The sequence below is a fragment of the Mesocricetus auratus genome, unplaced genomic scaffold (assembly GCF_017639785.1).
Source record: "Mesocricetus auratus isolate SY011 unplaced genomic scaffold, BCM_Maur_2.0 Super-Scaffold_100010, whole genome shotgun sequence".
In the NCBI taxonomy this organism is placed as follows: Eukaryota; Metazoa; Chordata; class Mammalia; order Rodentia; family Cricetidae; genus Mesocricetus; species Mesocricetus auratus.
In genome coordinates, this window is record NW_024429194.1 from 81,464,950 (window position 1) to 81,489,265 (window position 24,316).

The 24,316-nt window shown below is 53.2% G+C and overlaps 1 protein-coding gene across 2 annotated transcripts in view; it reads left to right on the plus strand.

The window, feature by feature from the left end:
* Scube1 (signal peptide, CUB domain and EGF like domain containing 1) overlaps positions 1–24,316 on the plus strand; it is a 122,911-nt gene that overhangs the window by 50,816 nt on the left and 47,779 nt on the right. The window contains exons 5-7 of one of the 2 annotated variants that reach the window (XM_040754072.1): positions 15,110–15,235; positions 19,048–19,164; positions 21,556–21,645. In XM_040754072.1, coding sequence (XP_040610006.1) covers positions 15,110–15,235; positions 19,048–19,164; positions 21,556–21,645 — 333 coding nt within the window. The remainder of the gene's footprint in view (positions 1–15,109; positions 15,236–19,047; positions 19,165–21,555; positions 21,646–24,316) is intronic. The other variant, XM_040754073.1, reaches the window with a different exon arrangement.

Sequence of the window (24,316 nt, forward strand, 5' to 3'; positions counted from 1 at the left end):
ACTCCTCTGCTGCTCTTCAGCTCAGGGATCACTCCAGACTCAACACAGCCTCTGCCACAGTAGGCCAGCCACACGCCTGGCTACCCAGAGGCTAGCACACTGGGCTTTCTACCTCTCCACCTTCCAATCCTTCAAGTGTATCAAGTCCTGGTTCCAAGGAGATACATCTTCCTGAATGATTTTCCCTTTTCCTCGGGGAAGCCTTATTTCCTCCAGTCTAACCAGTGGTGGCTGGATCTGGAAGAGCCTCTGAAGGCCAAGGACTCCAAGCTGTGAGAGAAAGGTTACCCTCTCATTTCTGTACTTACTGATTCAGTCAGTTGTTCACAAGCCGGGTGCCTCAGATCCTATGTGACGGCCATGTGATTTTTTTTTTCAGTCAAAAATAAGATTGACGGGGAAACCCTCTATGACTCTGAGCTGGGATAAGTGTCTTGGGGATTCTGATGATTTGTTTTTCTCACCTGAGGGGTGACCAATAGAGCCATCATAGCCATGGTCACCTCATTGGTTATGGCAACGTAATTGTGAGCATTGTGGTCCTGACCACCCCTGATGGCCACTGGGGTGGGAGGCTGAGGTGCACCTGCCTCTTGTGCAGCAAACTGTCCTCAGAGCTGTGCTTAGAGTCTCACTAGACACCTGCTGTGGGCCAGCCTTGGCAGGGGCTGATGGCAGCAAAATGGAAGGAAACACTGTGTTATAGGAAGCAACACAAGCTCACAGTGGGGGGGGATTCAGGAGCTTCATGCAGCCAAGCCTAGCACCAGAGCAGCCCCCCTCCTTTTATTTAGTTTGAGATGGCTCTCTGATATGATGTCCAGGTTTGCTTCAAACTCACAGACTCCAGTGATGGGTAGCCTCAGCCTCCAGGGTCACCACACTGCAGCTGGCCCTACTTTACCTGGCTCCCAAGGCCCTTTGGAATCCTTGTTCTCTATGAGTGTGACAGGGGCTGTAATTCCTTGCAGCTAGGGAGGTATTAGGGACAGGGGCACTGTTCATCACAACTCTAAGTTCCAGGGCAAACTCGAGCCTTTGTAAGGGACAGAGCGTTAGGAAAGGAAAGCTGAGGAAGGCAGGTCTGGGCAGGGCTAGGCCGCACTGGAAGTGGTGGGTAGGGTGGGCAGGCTCTGTGGATATGTCCTCAGGTCACGGGTTGTGAATATGGAGGGAGCGAAGTCTGTGCTGGGCATGGATGGAGAGGTAGATTCAGAGGCTCATACCTGTAGACCCCACCCAGATGAAAGGGCCACACCACAGAAAGGGTGGACACGCCTTACATCCTTGAGATATACACCAGATCCAGCCACAGGACAGTCTGCATTCCAGACTCATGAGCTGCCATTCCCCAGCAAGGGCACGGAGCCGACCTAAAGACATTCCACATCTGGCTGAGGGTCTTCTGTGCGTGCTGAGGCACTTGTGTCAATGAGTACAGAGGACCTTGGTGTTTCCTGTCCCTGGCACTCACCTAGGACTCGGGGCCACCAGTCCACAAGACACAGCATATGTGACGTGTGTGCTCACTGTGTAAATGTCCCTGTTCACCCTCTGCATCCTTGCAGTGGCCCGTTTGAAGTTTGAACTCTGAAGAGTCAGGAAACTTGCACAAGTTGCCAGTGTCATTGAGGGAGAGTCTCTGCCACTCATGGCCTGGGATCCTGACTTCCGGCTGGTGCAGAGAGCAGGCCATGCAGGTGGAGAAGGTTCAAGGAGTCCTTCTCAATGGCTGGCCCAGGTCCCTAGTTCTCAGGAGGAGTCCTGGTGTAGCAGACACCAATCCCCACCTGACACTACCTGCAGTGTTTGTGCCTCCAAAACCATTTTGTGGCAGGATTTCTCTGAACTGTCTCATAACACGTCCCTCCTCTTTTAGCCTGAGCTGGCCTTCCCCGCTTACCTCTACAGTTTGCGGTTTTTTTCTATGAACTCAGCTATACAGAAAACCACCCCTACTACAGACAGAAAGCATGGATTTCTATTTGTCCACAAGATGAATGTTTCCAAACCTCTAGGTATCGAGTGACCAATACCTAGGCACTGATGCTGCTGCTGTTGGCTGTCACATGCCAGTGACATGCAGCAGGTCTAGCTCCAAGGGTCAGCAGCCATGATTTCAGTCAGTAAGAGTCCAGGTCAGAGTCTGAGGGGCACGGTGAGCTCTGGAATCGCCATTGACCAGGCTTACAGATTCTGGATACAGTTGTGTCCAGGAGGGTCAGGTTGTGTGAAAATGACCTTGGTTTAAACTACACTTGGTTGTGTTTATTAAACCACACCAGAAGCATTTGGGAATCTGTTTATCTGGAACTTTGGAAGAGTAAGTACCCCCAATATAACTTGAGATGAAATAGTAGGGAAATAATAGGGATTTTTAAAACTTTTTGTTTTGAAATCATTCTAGATTCATAGGACATAAAAGCTTTAAAAAAATGTTAAAGAGAGGTGGAGGTAGATACCCTCCACCCAGTTTTCCCCAAAGGCAGCATCTTAGAGTATAATTACCAAGCCAGGAAGTGAACACTGACAGTGTGTGTGTGTGTGTGTGTGTGTGTGTGTGTGTGTGTGTGTGTGTTTCTCTATGCCTTTTGGTTAGTGCAGATTCAAATCAACACCACCATCAAGAATTTGCATGTGGAGCCAGCAAAATAGCTCAGCAGGTAAAGGTTCCTACCACGGAGTCCATCTGATAACCTGAGACAGACTCCTGGGACCCACGGAGGAAGGAGAGAACAGACTCCCACAAGTTGGCCTTTGACCTTCACACATATGTTGTGGCATGTACACACACACACAAAATGAAGAAGATTTTGTCTTTTGAGAACAGCTATACTTGCCAGACAATGGTGGTGGCATGCGCCTTTAATCCCAGCACTCAGGAGGCAGAGGCGGCAGATCTTTGTGAGCTCTAGGCCAACCTGGGCTACAGTGCTACATGGAGAAATCCTGTGTCAAAAAACCAGAAGAGAAAGAGGAGGGGGAGGGGGAGGGGAGGAAGAAGAGGGGAGGGGGGAGGAAACGGGGAGGGGCTATACTCTCTGCCAGGCACTGACACACCAAAAGAATGACTTAGAAGGAAGGACTCTTGTCGTTTAGTTCCAAGCCTGTGCGCTTTTAAGAATGGAAGGAATCACTACTGTAACGTAGCAGAGAGGTGGGTGTTTACCAGGTCGTCCAGGGAAACCAAGACAGACTCCAGTGCTCCTTCCTTTCTCCTTAGCCTTGAGATGGCACTGCCAGTGCTAAGCCCTTGGGCCTAGTCACTCCATTGCACAGACAGGGGTTGGAAGCTCAGACGCATGTAAATACCAGGTCCAAGGGACCTGGCCCTTTGGAGTAGTGACAAGACTAGAACCCAAGGGGTCTGAGTTCAAGTCATGACTGCCACCTTGGCGTTTCACCCATGGTTTCCCCCTTCCCTTTTAGGGAAGAAGCAATGGAGATTACAAGAGAGGAATCATTTAATTACCCAGCATGCTAGCAGTCAGTGTTGGAACTGTGGTAGCTGGATGTGTGCAGGCAGGCGTGGGTGTGATGTGCTGGTTGGTTGGCACGTGGTCTGAGGGCACTGAGGTTAGTCTGGCCCTGGGGACCTATGGGGAGAAGCCTCTCAGAGGAGAAGCCTCTCAGAGATGGTAGCTAACTAGAGAAGGGATTAGCAGTCATGCACGGACTGAGGACCTACCAGGTATGGGTGGGGTAAGGAAGGAGGCTGGGGAGAGCAGGAGTGTGTGGAAATGAGACAACAAAGGGCTAGCAGGGTCATCTGGCCTCGGACCAACAGCAGCCGAGCCTGCGAAACAGCCTAGCGTGGTGCTCTGAAGATAAAGCCTCAGAACCCCTGGCTATCTGTGGTGTTACACGGCTTTCTCCGCCGTTTTCTGGAAGAGTGTCAAGGAGGGTCCTCAGACACCCTGTCCTCCAGTGCCGTCTGATCAAGAGGAGCCTGGTAGAGCGGGTACCAGTGTTTCGCCTAATGTGTGCACCCTGCAGCCTCACCGGAGGGCACTGCTCTCGCCCTGCCCTGGGCCTGACTCTTCCTTGCATGACCACTTTTGAGTTGCTGCCAGCCTGGTCTGGCCTGTGAGTCCACGGCCTCCCTCGCCCCAGGGGCCTTCGCCCGTCTCCACCCTGTGAGGTCCAGCAGCAGCAGCAGCTCCATCATCCAGCATGGTCTCTTGCCACGCCCCAGTGTCCTTTACCACCTAAGATCCCGGCTTCGTTGCCTGTTGGAGAGCGTGGCCCTAGGAGCCCAAAGAGAGGGTGCAGCCCCACCCTCCGACCTGGCAGAAGGAAGGGAGGCAAGAAGCTGTGTTTAACGGGAGTTTGGATCTTTGCTAACTCGGTCTTGAGAGGTGGACGTAGGAGCCATGTTTCTAGGGGAAGATCACCATCCATCTTGAGTAGGCCATGGAGATGAAGCAAGCAGGAGCTGGGCTGTCACACTCCCAGACATCCCACAGGTGCATGAACGGCTTGGGGAAGGTGGCGGGGGGGGGGTAGTTGAGAGGATGTTGACAGGATGGCCGAGGGAGAAGTGATGGTCTCCGAGGGGAATCGAGGGGAAGGTGAAAGGGAAATGACTGGGGAAAGGGTGTGACAGGGTGCCTGACAGGAAAGTGGCAGAAGGAAAGGTGACAGAAAAAAAAAAAACATGGTGGGGGGATGGAGGGGCTAAGGGGAACACGACAGGAAGGTGGCTGAGGGGGAGCTGGCAGGCTGTCTGAGGGCCGCTGAGGGAAAGGTGATGGGGAGATGGGGGGGGTGGCAAGAGGCAGGTGGAGAGAGTTAACAGAGGATGATTCATCAGGAAGTGACAGGAAGATGGCTGAGGAAGTGACAGGAAGATGGCTGAGGAGAAAGTGACAAGGTGACTAATGGGGAAGGTGACAAGAAAATGGCTGAGTTAGGGAGAGGAGACAAGATGGGAAAGTGACAGACATCGTGGAGACAATAGCAGGAGAGCTGAGGAGAAGGCGACAGGAGAGTAGTGAGAGGAGGTGACAATAGAAGAAGAGAAGGTGACAGGAACATGTCTGAGGGAAACGTGACAGGGGGATATACGAGTAGCTGAGGGAAGTTGGTAGAAGAAAGGCTGAGGGGTGTGTGACAGGAAGACGGTGGCGGGAAATGTGACAGGGTGTCTGAGGGGAACGTGACGGGAGAATGGCTGAGGAAGTGGTGACAGGTGGGCGACTGATGGGGAAGTGACGGGATACTGAGGGGGAGGTAACAAGCCGGGTGGCTGAGGCATAAGATGGGGCCAGCACACCCCGGGGAGAGCCTGCCTCCCTCAGGTTTGCACTTCGGACTGGCCTGTTACTCACGTCACATAGGTGCTGAATATTTCAGTGGCGGGCACTTCTGAACAAGGCCGAGTTTTGTTCTCTTTACAGCCCAGAAACCTGGGCATCAGTAGTGTCTGAGTGACAGGGTCAGCCTACCTTTTTTTCCCCAGATATGGCCGATTTCCTACATTTTTAGAAGCTGAAAATGCCAAGTCCCGTAAGAATCTGATTTGGTGTGTGATTAAGGGTCTTCAAGAATGGCGTGTACAGTGTCCTCCCTCCCCTGAGTGGCTGGTTCAGGCCCAGCCTCTGCTGAGGTCTGAAAAGTTCTGAATGAAGGAGGGAAGCCTTGAGACTGTGGGATCTCACTGAAGGTCAGGATCCTAGGACAATGTGGAGACTCAGACCCCCCCTGTGTGGGTTCTCAGGGGGCAGAGACAGCAAGACTCTGCTTGTCATCTTTAGTGACCCCACACCCTAGTTGCTCCGTCCTGCCTCTGTGTGTGACACTTAAGAGCCCCCCCGCCCCGCCTCTTTTACCTGGGTACATCCTCCGCAAACCACAGGCTGCAGGAGAAGCAGATCCAAGACCAGGCACAGAGGCGAGGCATTACGCGTACGGGGCGTGGGGTGGGGGGAGCTGGAGAGAGCTCACCCCTCCTTTGCTCACTCAGTCTGTCCATAGCAGAGAAGACTGTGAGCTGTTTTGGTCCCTTCTTGCTGTTATAACTGCTCAGGGCTATTTCTGTTCTGTTCTGGGGGCTATGAATTCGAAGGACTAGGCTCCAGAATGTTCCATGTCTGGTGAGGACTTCTCTGCTTCACAGAGCTCGCCTCTGCTGTGCTCAGATGTAGCAAAAGGCAGGGGGCAAAGGGCCTAGCTATTGCTTGCACCTTTTTTATAATTTATTTTTATTTTATGTGCATTGGTGTTTTGCTTGAATGCATGTCTGTGTGAGGGTGTTGAATCCCCTGGAACTGGAGTTACAGACAGTCGTGAGCTGCCATGTGGGTGCTGGGAATTGGACCCAGTTCCTCTGGAAGAGCAGCCAGTGCTCTTAATCCCTGAGCCATCTCTCCAGCCCTGAGTGTAGCTGTTTATAAGGACATTAGCCTCACTCCTGAGACCTACCAGCCTAATTATTCACAAGGGTCCCGCTTCTTATACTGCTGTATCTGGGATTCCGTTTCAGTGTGAGTTTAGAATTGGACACCACATGCTTCCCACCTGCCAGGATGAGAAATAAAGTGTCTCCTTCTAACCAGTATCCAGCCTCCTGAGGCGCGGAAGCAAGGCCCTGTCCGCATACCCACCTGAGTTGCCCATGGTCAGAGTGGTGAGAAAAGCCAAGCTCACGCCGCTTCTGGGATCTGAGCACAGTGCCCAAGCTCACAGTGGCGTCAGGCTGGGAGCTGCCAGGCCCCCTGAGGGGTTCGGAGTATAGGAGTTTGGGTCAGGAATTGCCCCCACCGCAGCCTCTGAGCTAATATCCCAACTCTGACTCCATCCAGGGCCCCGGTGCTGCCTTCACCCCAGGCTGGCCCTTCATTCTCCCATCTTTGTCTTAGCTCAGCCTCTCTTGCTTCCATTTAACCCTGTCCTGAAGGCAGACCGGACACTTAGCCTCTCTAATTCCACCTCAGCCATACGAACCCTTGCCGGGCCCAGCTCTAGAGTCCCTCAAGCGTTACAGTGGCATTCCACTGGGGGATTGCCCTGGTGCTCACAGCCACCCTGTGAAGTACCTCAGGTAAATGCTGCCATGCCCTTGATGAAAAATGGCTTCCCTTCTCCTGCCGTGCTCTGTGTGCGTGCGTGCGTGCGTGCGTGCGTGTGTGTGTGTGTGTGTGTGTGTGTGTGTGTGTGTGTGTGTGTGTGTGTGTTGGGGGGGAGAGGACTTAAAGATGAGGAAGTCTAAATCTCTAGTACCATAGCCAACTCTTTCTCTTTCCCACTTCCAAATCCCAACAAAAAAAGCCCACCGACAGAGCCCCTCTGTCCCTCTCAAGAGTCCCCAGCCAAGTCATGGCTTAGCATCCTGTGAGTGTACATGGCTGTTGGGCTCCTGTCAGCTCTCCATGTATGACTCTCACATCTTGGGAAGCAAGCCAAGCCGGCACACCAGGGTCCCCACCGTAGCTCCTGCAGGGCCCAGGGTCAAACCTGCCTCGTTTTAAGGCCTCCCATCACCGACTATGGGGGTGGAACAGGCCGTGTAGAGTTGCAGGCTCCTTGAACTTCCTTGTCGGTGACAGACCAGGTGGGCAGGAGGTCGGACATCCCTGGCACTTAGCATGGAGATTTATGGTGCTACTGGAAGAGGCCTAGCCTGGCCCTGTGCGGTCTGGAATGGCCCTCAAGGCGGGGACAATAAATCCATGCCATTATTTTTTATGAGCCTCCCACCCCATAAACAACTCCTTTGGCTGGTAAGCCAGCTTCATGTGCTTCTCCTGGCCTGGCCTGAAGCCGGCGCCAAGGGCACCATAGGGCTGACTTCGCAACGCTGGCAGGGGATCTTTCCGAAGAGCTGTGGGCCGTCGCGGTCTACAGGAATGGATAGTGAAGGGTAGAAGGTGGGCCACGGCTCAGAGGGTACCAACGCAAGGGACAGTCCGCCAACCTGGCCCCGGGTCTCTTCTCAGTGATAAGTCTGCCGGCCTTGGTTTCTTGCTGCGAAAGTGAAACGCATGCCAGAATTGTTCTCGAGGGAAAGAATGAGGTTGTGTGCACAAGCTGTGTCCCTCGGGAAGGGTCCGTCCCTGGGCTCCGCAGCACCGTGTCATCGTATACAGCCGTAAATCTTCACGGCTAAGGATGACTGGGTCCGGCACTGGGCCTGGGTTTGGATGGTTCCTGAGTGTCATCTGTGAGGTACTGTTATCCCATTGGTGGGATGTGGGGTGCTGGCTATAGAAAATTAGCAGAGGCAGGCTCTGAACTCAGGTCTGACAGCTTGACCATATACCTAAACATGGAGGTGGACAGACGAGCAAGAGCAGAGGGTGCCGGGCAGCCCGGGCCCCCTGAGACACGGAGAACCCAGCCTCGCCGGGCTTGCTGCCCTCCGCCCCGGTCAGGGCTGCCAGCTGCTGACCTCCCTCCCTCCCTGCTCCCAGCCCACGGCCTTGCCTTTCCTCACTTGACCCTCCCACAGCGCCCCACAGGGTTCTAACTCCATCTCCACAGCCCATCCTTGTCACAAATCCCGCCACTCTGTGTCCCTGTCTCCTCACACTGCTGCCTCTGTCTGGGCTCCTGTTTGCTCTGACCATTGCTCTTCTGAGAGCCTTCTCAGACGTCTGGGTTGCGAGGCTTTGGTTTATAAAGCGCTTTCCTGTTCCTGTGCTGAACAGAGCACAGCCTGGAGAGGCCACCCAGGGACACCCAGCATCTACTTCACCATGGGTCTCTGGTTCGGCCAGGACTCACACCGACACTGCGGCCATCGGGTCAGCTGATCTTCCAGCCCCTCCAGACCACTCCAGAGGGAGTTCATCAATCACAAGTACAACAGCCCCTTGGCCTCATTTGCCCAGCCTTGCTCATATAAGCCGGCTTCTCCAGGAAACATTGGATCCTTAGCCCACCTTCCACCCCTACCCAACCCACTCCACCTCTGCGTGACACTGCGCATGACTGCCCGCCCGTGTTTGCTAAGCACCACACACCTTTAGATTAGACTCAATAGTGGGAGTGTCCTTGGGGACACAGAGAGGCTCTCCAAATGGTTTGAGTGCCTGCTGTCCTCGAAGGGTCTGGCAGAACACATATGCTCTGAGGACATGGAGATCCACAGCCAGCAGTCAGGGGTCTTTCTGCATCAGGTCTTGGGCCACCTAATCGTGGCATGAGACAACCTGTCACCACGTGACTTCCTTTGGGGACCCTGTGAGAAGGGATAAGGTTAGTGAGTTAAAACACAGAGGATTGACTGTTTTACATGTAAAAGTGACCCGTGCTACATTTGGGACATACAATTAGAAGACCAGTTATCTGAAACCCAGGCTAGCTGCGTGTGCCGTGTGGCTGTTTGCTGGAGAGTGACTCGTGTCCCACTGGGCAGGAGGCCAACCCATCTTCCAGCCAGACTTCCAAAGCTGCCGCTGGGTCCTTGGAGAGGCTTCAACTTGGTTATGGTGACACCTAGTGACCAGCCGAAGATCTTCAAGAGGTGGCCCTACTTCTCCACGGGGCTGACAGGAAAGCAGCCCCATAGCGTCTCTTCATGCCCTTCGGCATTCGATTTTTTGTTTTGTTTTTTGTCTTTCGAGATAAGGTTTCTCTGTATAGCTTTGTAGACCAGGTTGACCTGAAACTCACAGAGATCCGCCTGCCTCTGCCACCCTAGTGCTGGGATTAAAGGTGTGCGCCACCACCACCCGCACTCTTCAGCACTCTTAAAAGGGTTTCAAGGCTTTGCGTTCTCAAGTGCTAAGAACACCCTAGAGGAGGCTACAGTGAGGCACGGAATCACACTACCCACCTCTGCCACACATCCTCCTTGGTAACTCTGTCCACATCGTCTGAAAACACCCTGATCTGTCTGTGAAGATTGATCCGTTTCTTGGAAGCAGCTTTCCCAGAGTCTGGGTGACGGGACAGACTGAACTGTCCAGACAGCAAGCCCTTCCCCTGTCTCATCCAGCACAGCAAGGGCCAGCCACATCTCAGTGGAGAATGACCACTGAGGGGGCAGATCAATACCCCAAAGAACCCAGAGGTTGCCCTTGTGAGGCTTTGGTGTGGGGGGGGGGGGGGTAGTCACTGAGCCCTGGAGGAGAAGTAGGGTGCTTCACAGGCAGGAGGGACAGTGAGTAGGCCTCTGTGCTTGGTCACATACCCAGCTGGGACCCAAGACCCTGAGAGGCCTGGGGGCAGGGGAGGAAGAATGTCTTTCTCCTGTGTGTTCTAAATGAAACAGAGGGGAGGGAGGGAGGAAGATGGGGGGGGTGTTCTCTTAAGGGACCAAAGCTGCCAATTAGGGACCACGCTGGCGGGCGAGCACCAGAGTGGCCAGTGGAGGCCTGCGGAAAGTGCCCCTACCTCTCACGAGCCACGGCAGGCCCACTGCTGGAGCTGTGGTTTTCCTAACACTCAGCCTCCTGGGCTTCAAGGGAGCTAGTGTGCAAAATGCCCGTGTGGAGTAAGCGGCTCTTCTTGTCCTCACCCAGAGCGAGCTGGACAGCGCAGAGCGGCTGCCATCTCTTTTGGCTCCTGTGTTGTCCCATGATCCTTCACCCTAGCCCAGTTATCAGCCTGTGTGTGCCTCAGTGCTCCTGTCTCGCAAGGGCATGTGGTTGGTACCCAGGCTCCCACCCCTCTAAGGTTGGTTTGAGCCCAGGCAGGCACCCCAGGGGTCCTCATTAGCCTCTTCCCCAGCTCAGTCTTGTGCCTCCCTTCCTGTGGCTTCTCTGGGGTTGTTTTTCCCTGGTAGGCTATGGGAGCCGCCTAAGGTCCCAGCTTTCCTAGTTGGAGTGGGTTGAGAGGTAGAGCAAGGCCATTGTTCTCTTCTGTGTTTGAGGGACAAGAACTCAGGAAGTAATATTATTGATGAAGCTGTCATAGCACTGACCCTTGGGAGACACACATTCCAACTCTTACTGGAGCAAGGGTGCCAGACCTGTGTTGAGGGAATGTGGCATGCACACGCATGCGGCCATCATGTCTCCACACACATGGGACCATCTCCTAGGCCGAGAGCTGGCTTGTGGGGAGAAGCCCTGGTAGGAATGCACCAGGGAGCCTGTCAAAGGATCCAGGGAAGGCCATGGAAAGGGGCACTTAGCCAGGTATGGCCAGATACAACTTCCAACACACTGACCTACTTCCATGAGTGGTCTGTAAAGCAGGCACAACCCCTGCTCAGACTCGTCAAGAACAAATGGAATATGGTGAAGGCTTCAGTCTGCATATCCCATCTTCCAGAAAATTCTAGGAGGAGGAGGAGGAGGCTATAAAAGGCATCCAAAAAAAAGCCTCTGCCCTTCCAACTGATTCCCTCTTCCTCTCATTGTACTCTGACAGATTTTCCCTTGTTCCTGCTGGAAACCCTGTCCCTCTAAAGCAGACAGAGGTCCCCTAGTGCGTGCACATCACCCCTCTGTTGACAGCCTTCCATGGGTTGAGGTCCAAAGACAGCTTTGTTGTCACTTGCCCCATCTTGGAAGCAGAACCCAGGGCCGTCTAATTCTGCCCATCAGGTGAGGCTGGGGCTCAGAAGTGAGGTATGCTGCCACAGTCGCATGTGCGGCGGTCCTACTGCAGACCTGGCGATCCACGTGGCAGCTAAGGGCCTTGTCTCACCATTGCGTCCGGCCTGGCCTAGCACCGAGGAGACACTCAGCCCACGCTTGCAGGGCATAATTGGATTTGGATGGATCAGATCAGATTAGCTTCGACCTGGCGGGCAGCCTGAGCTGGCGGGTACCAGGCATGTGAAAACCAGGACTTCCGGGAACAGCTGAGATTCTTTCAGTTCCTCGGTGGAGGGACACAAATGAGCTTTCTCTGAAGTTGGCACATGTGACTCCCATACCTACACCTAGGGGGGTGTGCTGGAAAGCTTGTGGTTTGAAACCCTCTCCAGAGCAGGCGTGGTCCAGGCAGAGATCTGCAGGAGGGCAGATAAGTAAGGCCTAAAGTTCTGAGTCACAGAAGCTGTGCTGAGCCACCCCAGCTGGGCCCTGGGCCTTGGGCTCAGAATGAGTGACTGAGGTCCGTGTTTGAGACGTGCACAGGTTGGTGAAGGAAACCATCTGCAGCCAAAAGCTGCCAGAGCAGCCTGGCAGAGGCCACAGAGGCTGGGGAGAAGCTTTCAACCCCGAGTGCTAGCCACACTCACGAGACAGCAGTGGCTGGTGCCTAGCACCTTGCATGCTTACTGCAAGGGCATGCCTCTCGAGCACACATTCTCCTTGTTTTAGAAAGCATAGTTTTTGGTAAAAATCATTGCCTATGGTACGTTTTAAGCTGTTACTTTTAAATACAGCAAAGCTTATAACTGTTAGGAACATAGAAAGGACCCAAGTTCAGCTGCACTAATGTCCTCAGCCTGACCCCATCCTTTGTGGAAAGCAGACTTCTCTGGATCCTGACAGAGAAGTATCAAGGCTACAGTGTCCCTGTAGAGGGCTTAGTATGGGAGCCTGAGATGGGAGGCTACGCTCAGGAGCCTTGACTCCACCTCACAATTACAGGGGGGATAGAGGCCTTACACACGCACACACACACACACACACCAGCAGCAGAGCAGCAGCAGCAGTAGCAACAGCACCACCACAGTTGTGGAGCAGGCTAAGAGAAATTTTAGGACTCTTCTGGCTGCACTCTTGAGATCAGCTCTGTGGCTCCCTATTCCCTTTCTGCAGCCACACTGCTGACCATTGGCTGCTGCAGTCACCATGGTGCTGGACCACTCCCCCACAGCCTCTCCTCTCCAGGGTATGACCTCTTAACTCATGACCGAAGTCTGAACACTCAAAAGGAAAGACTTGGTACTAACAGATCCTCAGAGGAGAAGGTGTAGCAGTTTATAAAGCTTGGGAGTCTGTGGTCCAGGATTCAGGTATGCATCAGCTCTGTGGAGATGAATTCCTGGCTGTCTGATGGTGTGCAAGGCTTCTCAAAAGTTGCAATTCTTTGACTGGAAATGGAAACTCAATCATCCTTTCTCTGCCTCACACAAGCTGAGCTAAACAGGACACATGGGCTCTTCTTTGCCTAGGAAGATAAAGCAAGTGTATTAGGGCATTGATTGGGAGCAGTGTGGGACAGCTCTGGGAAATCGTTGTGGCCTGGAGGATAGCCTGGGAGCCAGGAGAATTGATGAAATCAGAGGTAGGCTTAAGAAGTCATTTATGGAAGACAAGAGGAAGGAACCAGTAAGAAGCCAAGGGATCCACACTGTGGGATAGTGAACCTTGAGAGGATGTACATGGGGACGGGGGTCAAAGGCCGAGTCACAGCTGAAACACTAGAGAGCCACAGACATGGCCGCATTAATCAGGGAGTGAAGTGTGACCTAGGCTTTGAGCTGCCCACTGACAGTTCCCATCCTGAGCCCCCGAGGCTACTTGGTAGTTAGACTCTTGACAGGCAGCGGGTCCCAGGAAACTAAGTGGGTTTGGATGGCCACGGAAGCTCTGAAGAGTGCTCTACCAGCCAGGACCCACTGGGGAGTTGCCTCCCTCAGATCTGCAGGAACAGGCCCTGCCATCAGAAGCCGGGGTCCACCGAGGCCTGTTGAAAGCATGCCAAGCACCTGGCATCTTCCTGGCTCTGGCTTCAGGGGATGTTTACACCTAATCCTCAAGGCTGAGGGTCTCATGCATGTTTACAGGTGAGGCCCGGAGAAATGGAACAATGGTCTCCAAGGCACACTGCTTATGGGGAAGCCAGACTCATGCCCACCTCCGCCTGGCTTCACAGGTTCTCTGTGAATGAAGCTGGGTGCCTGGTACAGGGTGGGCTCATATTGGCTCAGGAGCAACCCTGGTTGCTGGTAACCAGCTGAGGTGTTGGTACAGAAGTAGGCGGTGGCCGCAGGTCAGCTCCCTCCGGGTGGGCACTGGACGGTGGTCTTCGCACGTCTGCTGCTGCTGTCAGGCTCGGGTGCTGCTGGAAACTGAGAGGAGAGGGTGGTGGCGCTTGCTCGGGTGCGCCGGGTACCTTGTCTGTGTGTGGCGGGTCAGCGGGTGAGCTCTACAGTGGCGTGAATTAGTGAACTAACCAAAGGGTGGGGGACATGAAGAGCGAGGTCAGGTGCTGGGCAAACGCAGCCTTCGCTCACTTCTGACTGTGAACTAACTTTAGACAGCCCTTTCTGTTTTTTTTAAGATTTATTTATTTATTACATATACACTTTTCTGCCTACATGCCAGAAGAGGGCACCAGATTGAATATTAGATGGTTGTGAGCCACCACGTGGTTGGTGGGAATTGAACTCAGGACCCCTGGAACAGCAGTCAATGCTCTTAACCTCTGAGCCATCTCTCCAGCCCTAGATAGCCCTTTCTTTCTCTCCTGCCCGCCCAAGACATTTTTGGTCTGTATTATGGCTGCCGTAGACTTACCCTTTTAAACATGTACAGGGTCACAATTACACTCTCTGCCAGTGTGGCCCCTGAGGAAGACAGAGCATCTCATGTGATTACCACCTCAGGGGTTTCTTCCCCTCTCCAAGACAGCTTCACTTGTCATGCTCTTTCAGAAGGAGGTGGCATCAGGTTCCAGAGCTGGTGTGCGGCACACAGTGGCTCTCTTCCCTTTGATCTGCCTGTGGCCTCTTGATGGACTTGTGACCTACAACCTCTCACTTGACCCCTGACCTCATAAATTCTGGAAACTCCTCACAAATCACCAAGAAGATAAACATCAACTGGGGTCACCAGAAGGGGGTTCCAGCCACTCCAGGCAAACGGGGAGGAAATGGTTTACTAAGCGGATCTAATAGTATCCTGGAGCTAATGTGAGAATCCAAATAGCCCTGACTGGAGGCAGTGCTACACGGCTCACCCTCCAAGGTGATGCCCGGCAGGAGCCATGCCTGTGTCATTTAGCCTGTTCCTTCAGGGACCAAGCACTGTGGTAGAATGCACCTGTGACTGAGTATGTGCGTGCACACACATGCACCTGTGACTGAGTATGTGCGTGCACACACATGCGGGTGTACCTGGGAGTGATGCCTGCAGAAGCTGACTGATACACCCACCACTGGATCGGGACACTACTAGTCATCTCTCTACAGCCTGAGGTTTTCTTCTCTCTTCCGCTCTCGCTGGGCTCCAACCTCTGTCTTGTCTGTCTCTCTTCCCAGAGGGGATGAACTGCATGAACAAAGACCATGGCTGTGCCCACATCTGCCGGGAGACGCCCAAAGGTGGGGTAGCCTGTGACTGCAGGCCCGGCTTTGACCTTGCCCAAAACCAGAAGGACTGCACACGTAGGTAGACGGAGGCAAATGGGTCAGACCCCCCCCCCATGCGCCTCCTACCGTTGCTTCGTGGCCCAGGGCGCTGGACGTTGGTCAGGGAGGGATCTCACCACCCTGGGGTTGGGGGAGGGCAGGGTCTGCTGAGAGCATTGGGGAAGTTGGAGGGATGGGTCATGACCTCCCAGCATGGGGTTTTCTATACCTGGTATGACAGCATCAGCACAGCCCCAGGCACTGGCTTGAGCCATCTGTAGAGCCCTGAACAGAAACTCTCCAGTGGAGATGGAGGTCTAAAAGCTGCACTTTCAGCCTGAGAAGCCCTGGATGATAGAAGAGTACAAAGAAGCAAGGGGAGTGGATGGGAGGTGAGGTGGATGGGAGGGAGCGAACCCAGTGCTGACATTTTTCCAGGTCCACAGGTCAGAACCCAGGTGAGGATACAGCTCAGGTAAAAGAGCACTTGCCTGGCACAAAGCCCTGGGTTCAATCCCCAGCACTCCATAAACCAGGTGTGGGGGTCCACACCTGTACTAGCACTTGGGAGGTTGAGACAGGAGGAGGAGCTCAAAATCAACCTCAACTATGTAGACAGTTTGAGGCCAGCCTATGCTACAGGGAGAGCCTATCTCAAAAAAAAAAAAAAAAAAAAACTTAAAAAGCAGAAGTCAATAACCTCTATAGGGCTGAGTACAAACCATGAGCCCCACATCTAGTCTGTAGAAGGCAGCAGGCCAGAGGTACCATTTCAAGGCTGGTTTGCTTGCCTGGAAGAGATCTGCCCCAGGACTCAACATAGTGTGGCCCCTTTTTATTTGGGACCTGGGGACAGGGTTTCATTATGTCCTGTAACTTTCTATGTAGACCAGGCAGACCTGGAAATCACAGAGATCAACATGTCTCTGCCTCCCAAAGTGCTAGGATTAAAGGCGTGGTCTATATCACCCATTCCCAGTCCAACCTCTTATCATGGACATCCAGCTAATGAGTGGGAGTAGAATTGGGAAAGGAAACAAAACTTAAGATATTCAAAGACTCTCAGAGCATCAAACTCAACACACCCTGCCAACCGCTTTGTGCGAAGGCAAGGGGATGCAGGCTCTGCCCACTGGTCATGGGGACACCAAGCTGAGTTTTGTTTGTTGTGGGTTTGCTGAGAACTGAGGGAACTTCAGCAAATACTTCCAACTCGGCTGAACCATGGCTTCATTGGCCTCACACTGTGATGTAGAAGCACATGCCAGAGGAGCCTGCCTGAGCTCCTGTGGTTGTTGACTGACTCCACTATAAAAGGCCTCAGTGTCCCGCTGTTCCTCCATTCTGGAGAGAAGACAGTAGCCCACCATCCCCAGCCACTGTGACTCTCTCAGCTCCTCTTCCCTGAACAGTTGCCAAGGCCCTGGGGACCCATGAGCACATGTTGTTGTCCCTGTCCCCAGGGGCTCGTGCTCCAACCCCCCATGCTATCTACTCAACTCCCAGAGTGGAGGCACGTTCCTCATCCTAGTGTTTTGTTAACTTTTCCTAGGGAGATGTGAACAAGTGCCTACCCACCCTAGATAGTGACAGACCAGAGTATGAGTTCACCCAAGTCCACCTTGGGGAAACCAATGAGTTTACTGGGCTTATTTGCAAAGTATGAGTGACCTCAAGGCAACCACGCCACCAGAAAGTCTCATGCCAGCATGGATGATGCCTTCCCCACAGCTGCAGACAGGGTCTCCCCCTCCATCAGTTAACTTTCCACGTTCTGTGTATTCTATCACCACCTCGGGCCACAGCTGGGGCAGAATTGCATGTATCTGCTCTGATGAAGATGACAATTGCTGTTGTGTTCAAGGATAACATTCTACAGCATCTGGCTATGGTCAGAATATGGGCTAGTCTTTCTCATTACTGCCTGGTCTTTTCCATGGAAGGGCAAAGATATGCGTGTTGGCTGTCACCAAGACAGGACAGAGATAGCTGACGCCCTAGCCTGGCCCCACTGATGGATTCTTTTAACTTCAGAGAAAACTCTTGCTACCTGGCCACTTTCAAAGCAGATGGGGCTAACTCCAACCCTCCCAGCCCTCGTGCCAAGCAAGGACAGGAGCAGGCACAGGCTATAGGCAAGCATGATCTCGGAAGACTTGCTCCATGCAGACATGTGAGGATTCTCTGTTCGAAGAAAAGAAGAAGAAGAAGAAGAGGAGGAGGAGGAGGAGGAGGAGAAGAAGAGGAAGAGGAAGAGGAAGAAGAAAGAAAGAAAGAAAGAAAGGAAGGAAGGAAGGAAGGAAGGAAGGAAGGAAGGAAGGAAGGAAGGAAGGAAGAAGAATCCCCTAGGACCTAGGACCTATGCAGGCCCTGCTCCTGAGCCTGGGGAACACCAGCTTGCTGCCTATCACCACATCCCTGAACATGCGAAGGACAGACTTCATGGAGGAGAGCCTATGGGCTATCTAACTTCCCTGAAGTTGTGTAGAGAGAAAACGCTTCTGAGAAGCCCTGGCTGCTAAAGACAGTATGTGAGATGCCAGATAGATCCCGCCCATCAGTAATTCTCGTCCTATCCTCACCTCCAGTGATTTCCCTCCCTTGCCAGCTGTCTGAATGGATCTGCTTAGTAGGGCACAATTAACCCAAACTCTCAGATCTCAAATTTGGTGCTCCTCTAACCATGCCTGGCCTCAGACTGACGTTTCATAAGTAAATAATGTGTGTAGATAGAGTGTGGACAACCAGTCAAGGTCTCCACGAGGACATACTGTCTAGGCATTCGGGTGGCAGCTATCTTGTCCACCAGCTCATTGCATGATAAAGCAGAGTCTCCAAGGGCCTCTACAAGAGAGCTGACTCAGATTCTCATCCCCTTCCGGCCGTCTCCCTCCACCTATACAGTGGCAGTGGACCATCTTCATGTAAATAAACTTGAACAACATTTTCCTACTTCAGACTGGCTCCTTCTTGCTCAGTCCCTCTCCCATGGATGCAGGTTGCTGCTGTTTCTATAGAGTGTCTGGGTTGAAGGGCCCTAGATCCTCCAGTCATTGGCACCACCAACCACACAATGTAGGTTGTTCTCAGCATACATCCCAGATGACATTAACTTGCTTAAGTTCTGTCTGTCTGGGTATTGCTGAGCTCCACGGTCAGTGCTGAGATGGCTTGCAACTAGGACCCACAGAAAGTAGTATCCATGGGAACATCCCTCCACACGTGCCAAGACACAAGCAACGGCTAGAGCTGTACAAGAATGAAGAAAATGAATGTCGCTGGGCGGTGGTGGCTCACGCCTTTAATACCAGCATTCGGGAGGCAAAAGCAGGTGGATCTCTGTGAGTTCAAGGCCAGCCTGGTCTATAGAGTGAGTTCCAGGATAGCCAGGGCCACAAAAAAAAAGGAAGGAAGGAAGGAAGGAAGGAAGGAAGGAAGGAAGGAAGGAAGGAAGGAAGGGCTGCCATTTCGCCCACAGTGGGCCCTGTATGTCTTGGTGTAAACAGGCATGTGTCCCAGTGGGACTGATGGGGTTAAAGTGTCTCCCATGTGTGTCTGGCCTCTCCCCCCACCCTTCACTCTCTTCATGTATTAGCTATGTGAGGCTCAGAGCCCACTCTTGGGCCCACTTCTAAAGACTGCCATTTCTATCTGGCACGCTGGAGGGGTACCCTCAAGGATAGAGGTGTGTATCTGCTGCCCTCAGTCCTCCAAGGACGCTTCCCTGGCCACCTCACGTTCTTGCTTTCCCCCACCCTACCCCCAAGGAAACAACCAATTCCTGTAAACTAACCGTTTCTGTTGTTGTTCTATTTATACACACGTGTGTACACTTTGGGACTAACTAGTAACCTGTAACTATGGAAATGGAGGCTGTCAGCACAGCTGTGAGGACACAGACACAGGCCCCATGTGTGGCTGCCACCAGAAGTACGCCCTACACTCGGATGGTCGGACGTGCATTGGTAAGTAGGCACTGCATCTGCCATACTGCCCCTGCAGGTACCCTGTGTGGTCCCCCTGTCTTGGAGGAAACAGAAGGGAGACAAGAAGAGGAATTACCCACAAGGCCAATGGGGATGGCAGGCATCCCAAGGGCAGCTTCTGTGAGGGTTTGTCCTGGGTCCCTCAGTACCATGGGACAAAGTTCCCTAGGGTTGGGTCTCCCTAGCGGGGTTTCTGCTTGCCCTCATCCTCAACACAGGGGATTGATTGTCTGCAGCAGCGTGCTTCAGCTTGGGGACATCGCCTGTCCCCAAAGCACCTGTATTTCCTAGTGTGAAGAACTCTTGGAAGCCTCACTGAGTCTGTGTGAGCACTCGTAGGTCTGGGCACTGTCCACAGCCATGTGGACACTGAGTTTCCTAGCACATGAGGGTGGAGGCGTGCACCCTGCGTGGGGAGTGCGTGCTTGGGACCGCTTCTCATCCTGAGCTGGTGGGTTCTCCTCAGGACTTCCTCACCCACCCGAAGTCCCTGCCCCCTCAGCAATGGTCCTATCCCATCACCTGCTTGCTCCATGGAGTCCTGATTAAAACTCAGCCACCTCCTTCTTCTGGGCCCATGTTCCTGAGGACAGCTTGGACACTTGTAGTTACTCTATGCGATAATTACTAATACGTTTTTTTCTCCTGTTCAAAAACAACAGCAAGATCTTTTTTTTTTAACTAAGAAAAAGGAATTTCAGAATTTGGGGCCAAGGGTCTACTTGCTAGGACCCAACATGAGTTGGTGGGATCACACTTGCTATTTCTGTGAAAAGGCCCCATTTCCTATGATCAGCTTGAGGGGTGACGCATGAGGGGCTTTGAGTGACAGAAAGGTGTTTGGTGAACCCATGTACGCACATGTGTCCCAAAGCTGCTGTCTTTTCCCATCCCCTGTCGCTGCTCCTCGGTGTCTTGGAAAGCTGGGTGCTAGGCCGCTCAGGGACCCCAGGCCATCCCCTCTGTAGTCGGGGCTGTCCTGCTGCCTGTGGTGGCTCTCCCCTCCTCTGTGTGGTCTCTTCTCTCAGACAGCCATTTTTTTATTTCATTTTACCTCATTCCTGCTGCTTCTCTTGTGATGGTCCCTGATTGCCTGTCTTGTCTGATAACTGACATTCATTAATCATTTTTCAGAGCCAAAAGCCAAAACCAAACCAACCAATCACAAAAAAAAAAAAATTAAAAGCCAGTGTCTCTATTGCAGCCTGATCCCATCTAGAACTTTCTGTCCTCTGACCTCTCTCCCTTCACTGTCCTGCCCAGAGCTCCCTCGAGCCACTTTGGCCTCCCCTCTGTCTTGTCTGTTTAAGTCTCCCATGTCCAGTGGAGCCTGTCCTACAGCCACTGGACCAGCACAGACAACCTCTGGGCACATGAACCCTAGCCTGGGTCTAACCCTTCTTGTCTGTGTCCTCCTCACTCATCCTTTCTCATATTTTTACTTTTTAGTGTCTGCTGCATGTGACAATCCCTGCTTGGATCTCTTTCCCCAAGCCCACACTTTCCTCTCGTTAGAAATTATCACCCTACCCAGCTCCAGCCACTGTGGCTTCAGCTCCTGGCCAGGATGAGAAGCCTCCTGTCCGCTTTGCTTTCTGTCACCAGTCCCAGCAAAGCATCCGGGCACAGCTTTGTGCCCAGTGGCTGGAGGCTCCCTAGCTGGCCCGAGCCATTTCCCTCCCGCACGCTCCTAAAATGACTGACCCTTCTCTCTGCAGCCCTTTGTTGAGTCCTTGAATGCTTAGCTCTGGTCCTCTAGACAAGCAGGCAACCAGTGCTTCCCAGATCCCCTGGATTTTCTGTCCGTCCAATGGGATCCAGTGTTCTCTGTGTGTGTATGTGTGTTTCTCTGTGAGTTTTGTTCTTAATTTTGCATGAGTGGCAGCATCCTTGTAACAGGGCATCTGCTGTCCCAGGTACATCCATCACCAGACCTCGCAAGCCTCCCTCCTTTGTCTCGTGCTTTATTCTGTACCTGCTTGAGCCGTGGGGACCTATAATCGCTGCTCTCTGTGTGAGCTCATGGCATGCCGTCTGCTTTCTGTGTCCTCCACACAAACTTCCTGCTGCCCTCAGCCACCTACCCTGCTTGGCTGCACACGGACCCCGTATCCCCACTGTGTCCAGGTCTTGCTGTGGTCCCCTTCCCTGTCTGCATGCCATCCTTCCCGCCCTTGCTTCCTCTTGGCTTTACCCTGAGCACACCTGCCTGAAAGTCCCTGGGATTAGCCCTTGGCGAGGGCACCGTGCTGGCCCGGCATGCTGTGTTGGCTTTGTGTGCGCCACGCCAAGAGGCTGGCTGTCTTGGGCCGCGGGAAGTGGGCTCTCATTAACCACCGGCTCCGTGTTTGTCCCTTACTTGTGTTCTAGAGAAGGATGAGGCTGCAATTGAGCGCTCTCAGTTCAATGCCACGTCAGTAGCTGATGTGGACAAGCGGGTGAAACGGCGGCTCCTCATGGGTAACACTTTTCTTCCACTTCCTTTGTTCTCCTTGCCCTTTTGGATGTATGGGTGAGCGTGAATGAACGCTGGCCTGGGGGGGTTGCCGGTGTGTGGTCTCGTGTGTACATGCCAGCTTTGGGGACTATGAGAGCCTGGGTACAGATGTGTGAATGTATGGACGTTGGCGGGGAGGCGTACTGCGGTGTGAGCCTGTTTATGTGCCAGCATGTGGGTGTGTGTGAACATGAGAATGTACATTTGTGTGGTCTGGGGTCTCCGTGTGTTATATGTGAGTGTGGGGAGGCTCCACGCAGATGGGAACTCATTATTTTCCTTTTTAATTTTTTTTACCCTCCATCAAACACATTTATTTCTTTGTTTGTATATTGTAGCAAAGAATCCAGCACCCATGTCTAGTGGTCTGAGTGCATAATCCTCCCCTACTCACTTAGAAACCAACATGTTCATTATGCTCCCAGGGTCAGCCTGCCACAGAGACTCGGTGGCCGCTGGTGGGAGGAGGTTCTGTGTAGCATGGTCCTCTGATCTTGCTCTCCGAGTGTCAGGGGAGGCCTGCTGGCAGGGCTGCTGCTAGACCAGCCCAAGAAAGAAAGGGAAGGGAAAGAGAGTGTGACCACTCTTGACAGCAGAGTGTAGACAAGACACAGGGCTCCACCTCTGCATTCCCTCCTCTTCCTGTCCATCCGTGGGCTCCCTGGTTCTAGGTGGCTGGCATGTAGGCTGTGCCAGCTGACAGCACCTCCTGAGCATAAGTATAGCCACCAGGATTGTCACAACCTGCCCAGTGGCACTGGCTGGCTCATACAAGTCTTGGCAACTGTACAATTGGGTACAAGAGTCCCTTTTTCTCAGAGGAAGAAACTGAGACACCCTCATTACCCTGCATGGCTGAGCACCATTAGGGATCATGGCCACGTGAATCCTGGAGGTCAGAGGTTATCTCATTTTGTAATACCCATGTGGAGGCCCCAGCTGGATAGCACATGAATTCTCAGCATTTCTCTCTCAAATAGGCCCTGTGGAAAGAAAAAGGATGCTCTAGGACTGCAGCCCCTGGCTGGTAACCAACCCCCAGTGAGGCAGGACAGCTCCCAGGTGATGTTAGTAGGTGCCCAGTCTGGAGAACAGCAGAGGTGACCATCCAGGCAGGACAGCTCCCAGGTGATGTTAGTAGGTGCCCAGTCTGGAGAGCAACAGAGGTGACCATCTCCGCTTTGTTTCGTGCTTGTCAGAGCAACGCATCCAGAGCCAGGCCATGTGTGGAAAGCCAGATGGACAGGAAGGGTTGGTAGAACTGAGTCACGTGTCGACCTCCGAGAGGGAGTGTCAGCACACTGTCCTGGGAGATTGTAAGTCTGGAGGTGGCTTGGGTCCTCAGAAGTCCCAAGGTGGGAGGGAGGGAGGACAGGCCAGGGGGCAGCATCTGGCAGCAGAACAGGAAGATGAGGGATAGGAAATTCCATGACAGGCCAGATCCTGTGCCACCTGGCGGCTTAGACTGTGCCTCTGACCCCAGTAGTGACCAGCTCTACACCAGACGACTAAGGCGAGGATGTGAAGTGAGAGGAGACAGGGCCAAGGCTCTGAGTATTCAGAATGCACTAGAGTCAAGAGCACCCGTCCTATTGTCACATAACTGCAAGATGACCCCCCCCCCCGCAGCTTTCTTCCAGCCCTGAAGCCATTGCAGATAGGGCTTATTTAGGGAGTGAGAAAGCTGGAGGCAGGGGGTTGACCCCTGAGGAAGCAATGGTGAGGGCGTGGATCTCCCCCCACCCACTTCCTATCTTGGCTTCCCTTGGCTTTCTGTGCTCTGTACACATCTAGAGCAGGCTGATTCTCCGACCGACCGAGAGAACCTCCTTTCCCTGTGGGTGCCCAGGGCCATAAATCCCTCTGGCAGGGCCTTTTCATCATGAGCTCCACAATGGAGGTGCAGGATTGAGACCATACCCCCCAACTCTAGCTGTTAGAACCGGGAACTCTCCAAGAGATAGCCTGTGCCCTGACCACAGAGGCCACAGCCCTTAGATTCCTACAAGTCCATTATCAACCTCACAGTCGTGAGCCAGAGTCAGGGACAAACCAAACCTCCAGTGGACACAACACACAGAGAGACTTAGAGCCCCGGGTACTTGCCGGTCTCCCAGCGTCTCAGCTCCTTCTGGGGCCCCACCTACTCCTTGCCCAAGCTGTGTTATTTTGACTACAAGGGTTCCAGTTTAGAGTCTAGAAGTGACCCAGTCTTGCCTCAAGCCTGCAGCATCACTCATGCCAAGGTGCCCGTAGCTTTTCAGGCTCAGAACCCCACTTCTGGAAGCACCAGGTCGGGCAGGGAAGGCCAGCCAACCCTGGTGAAAACCATTTAGGAGAGGGAGGGCCAATGCTCTTTTAGGACAGAGGTGGCTCTGTTCCTGGTGGGAGGGCAGGGTGTTACCCCATTGGTTGAAGGAGGGCCCCAGTGAGGCCACCCTTATCCTTCTGGAGGGAGTGGGGAGAGATCCCTCAAGAGACCTGGGAGAGAGCTAGAGTCCATTCAGACCAGAGAGTCTAAGGAGGCCTCCCAGCACAGGGCCTTTAACACAGTCCTGTCGGCCAAGGCCTTCTTGCCATGTGGGTTCTCTCATTGACCCAGTCCAGGACCCCAAGTCTTTCTGACCATAGGAG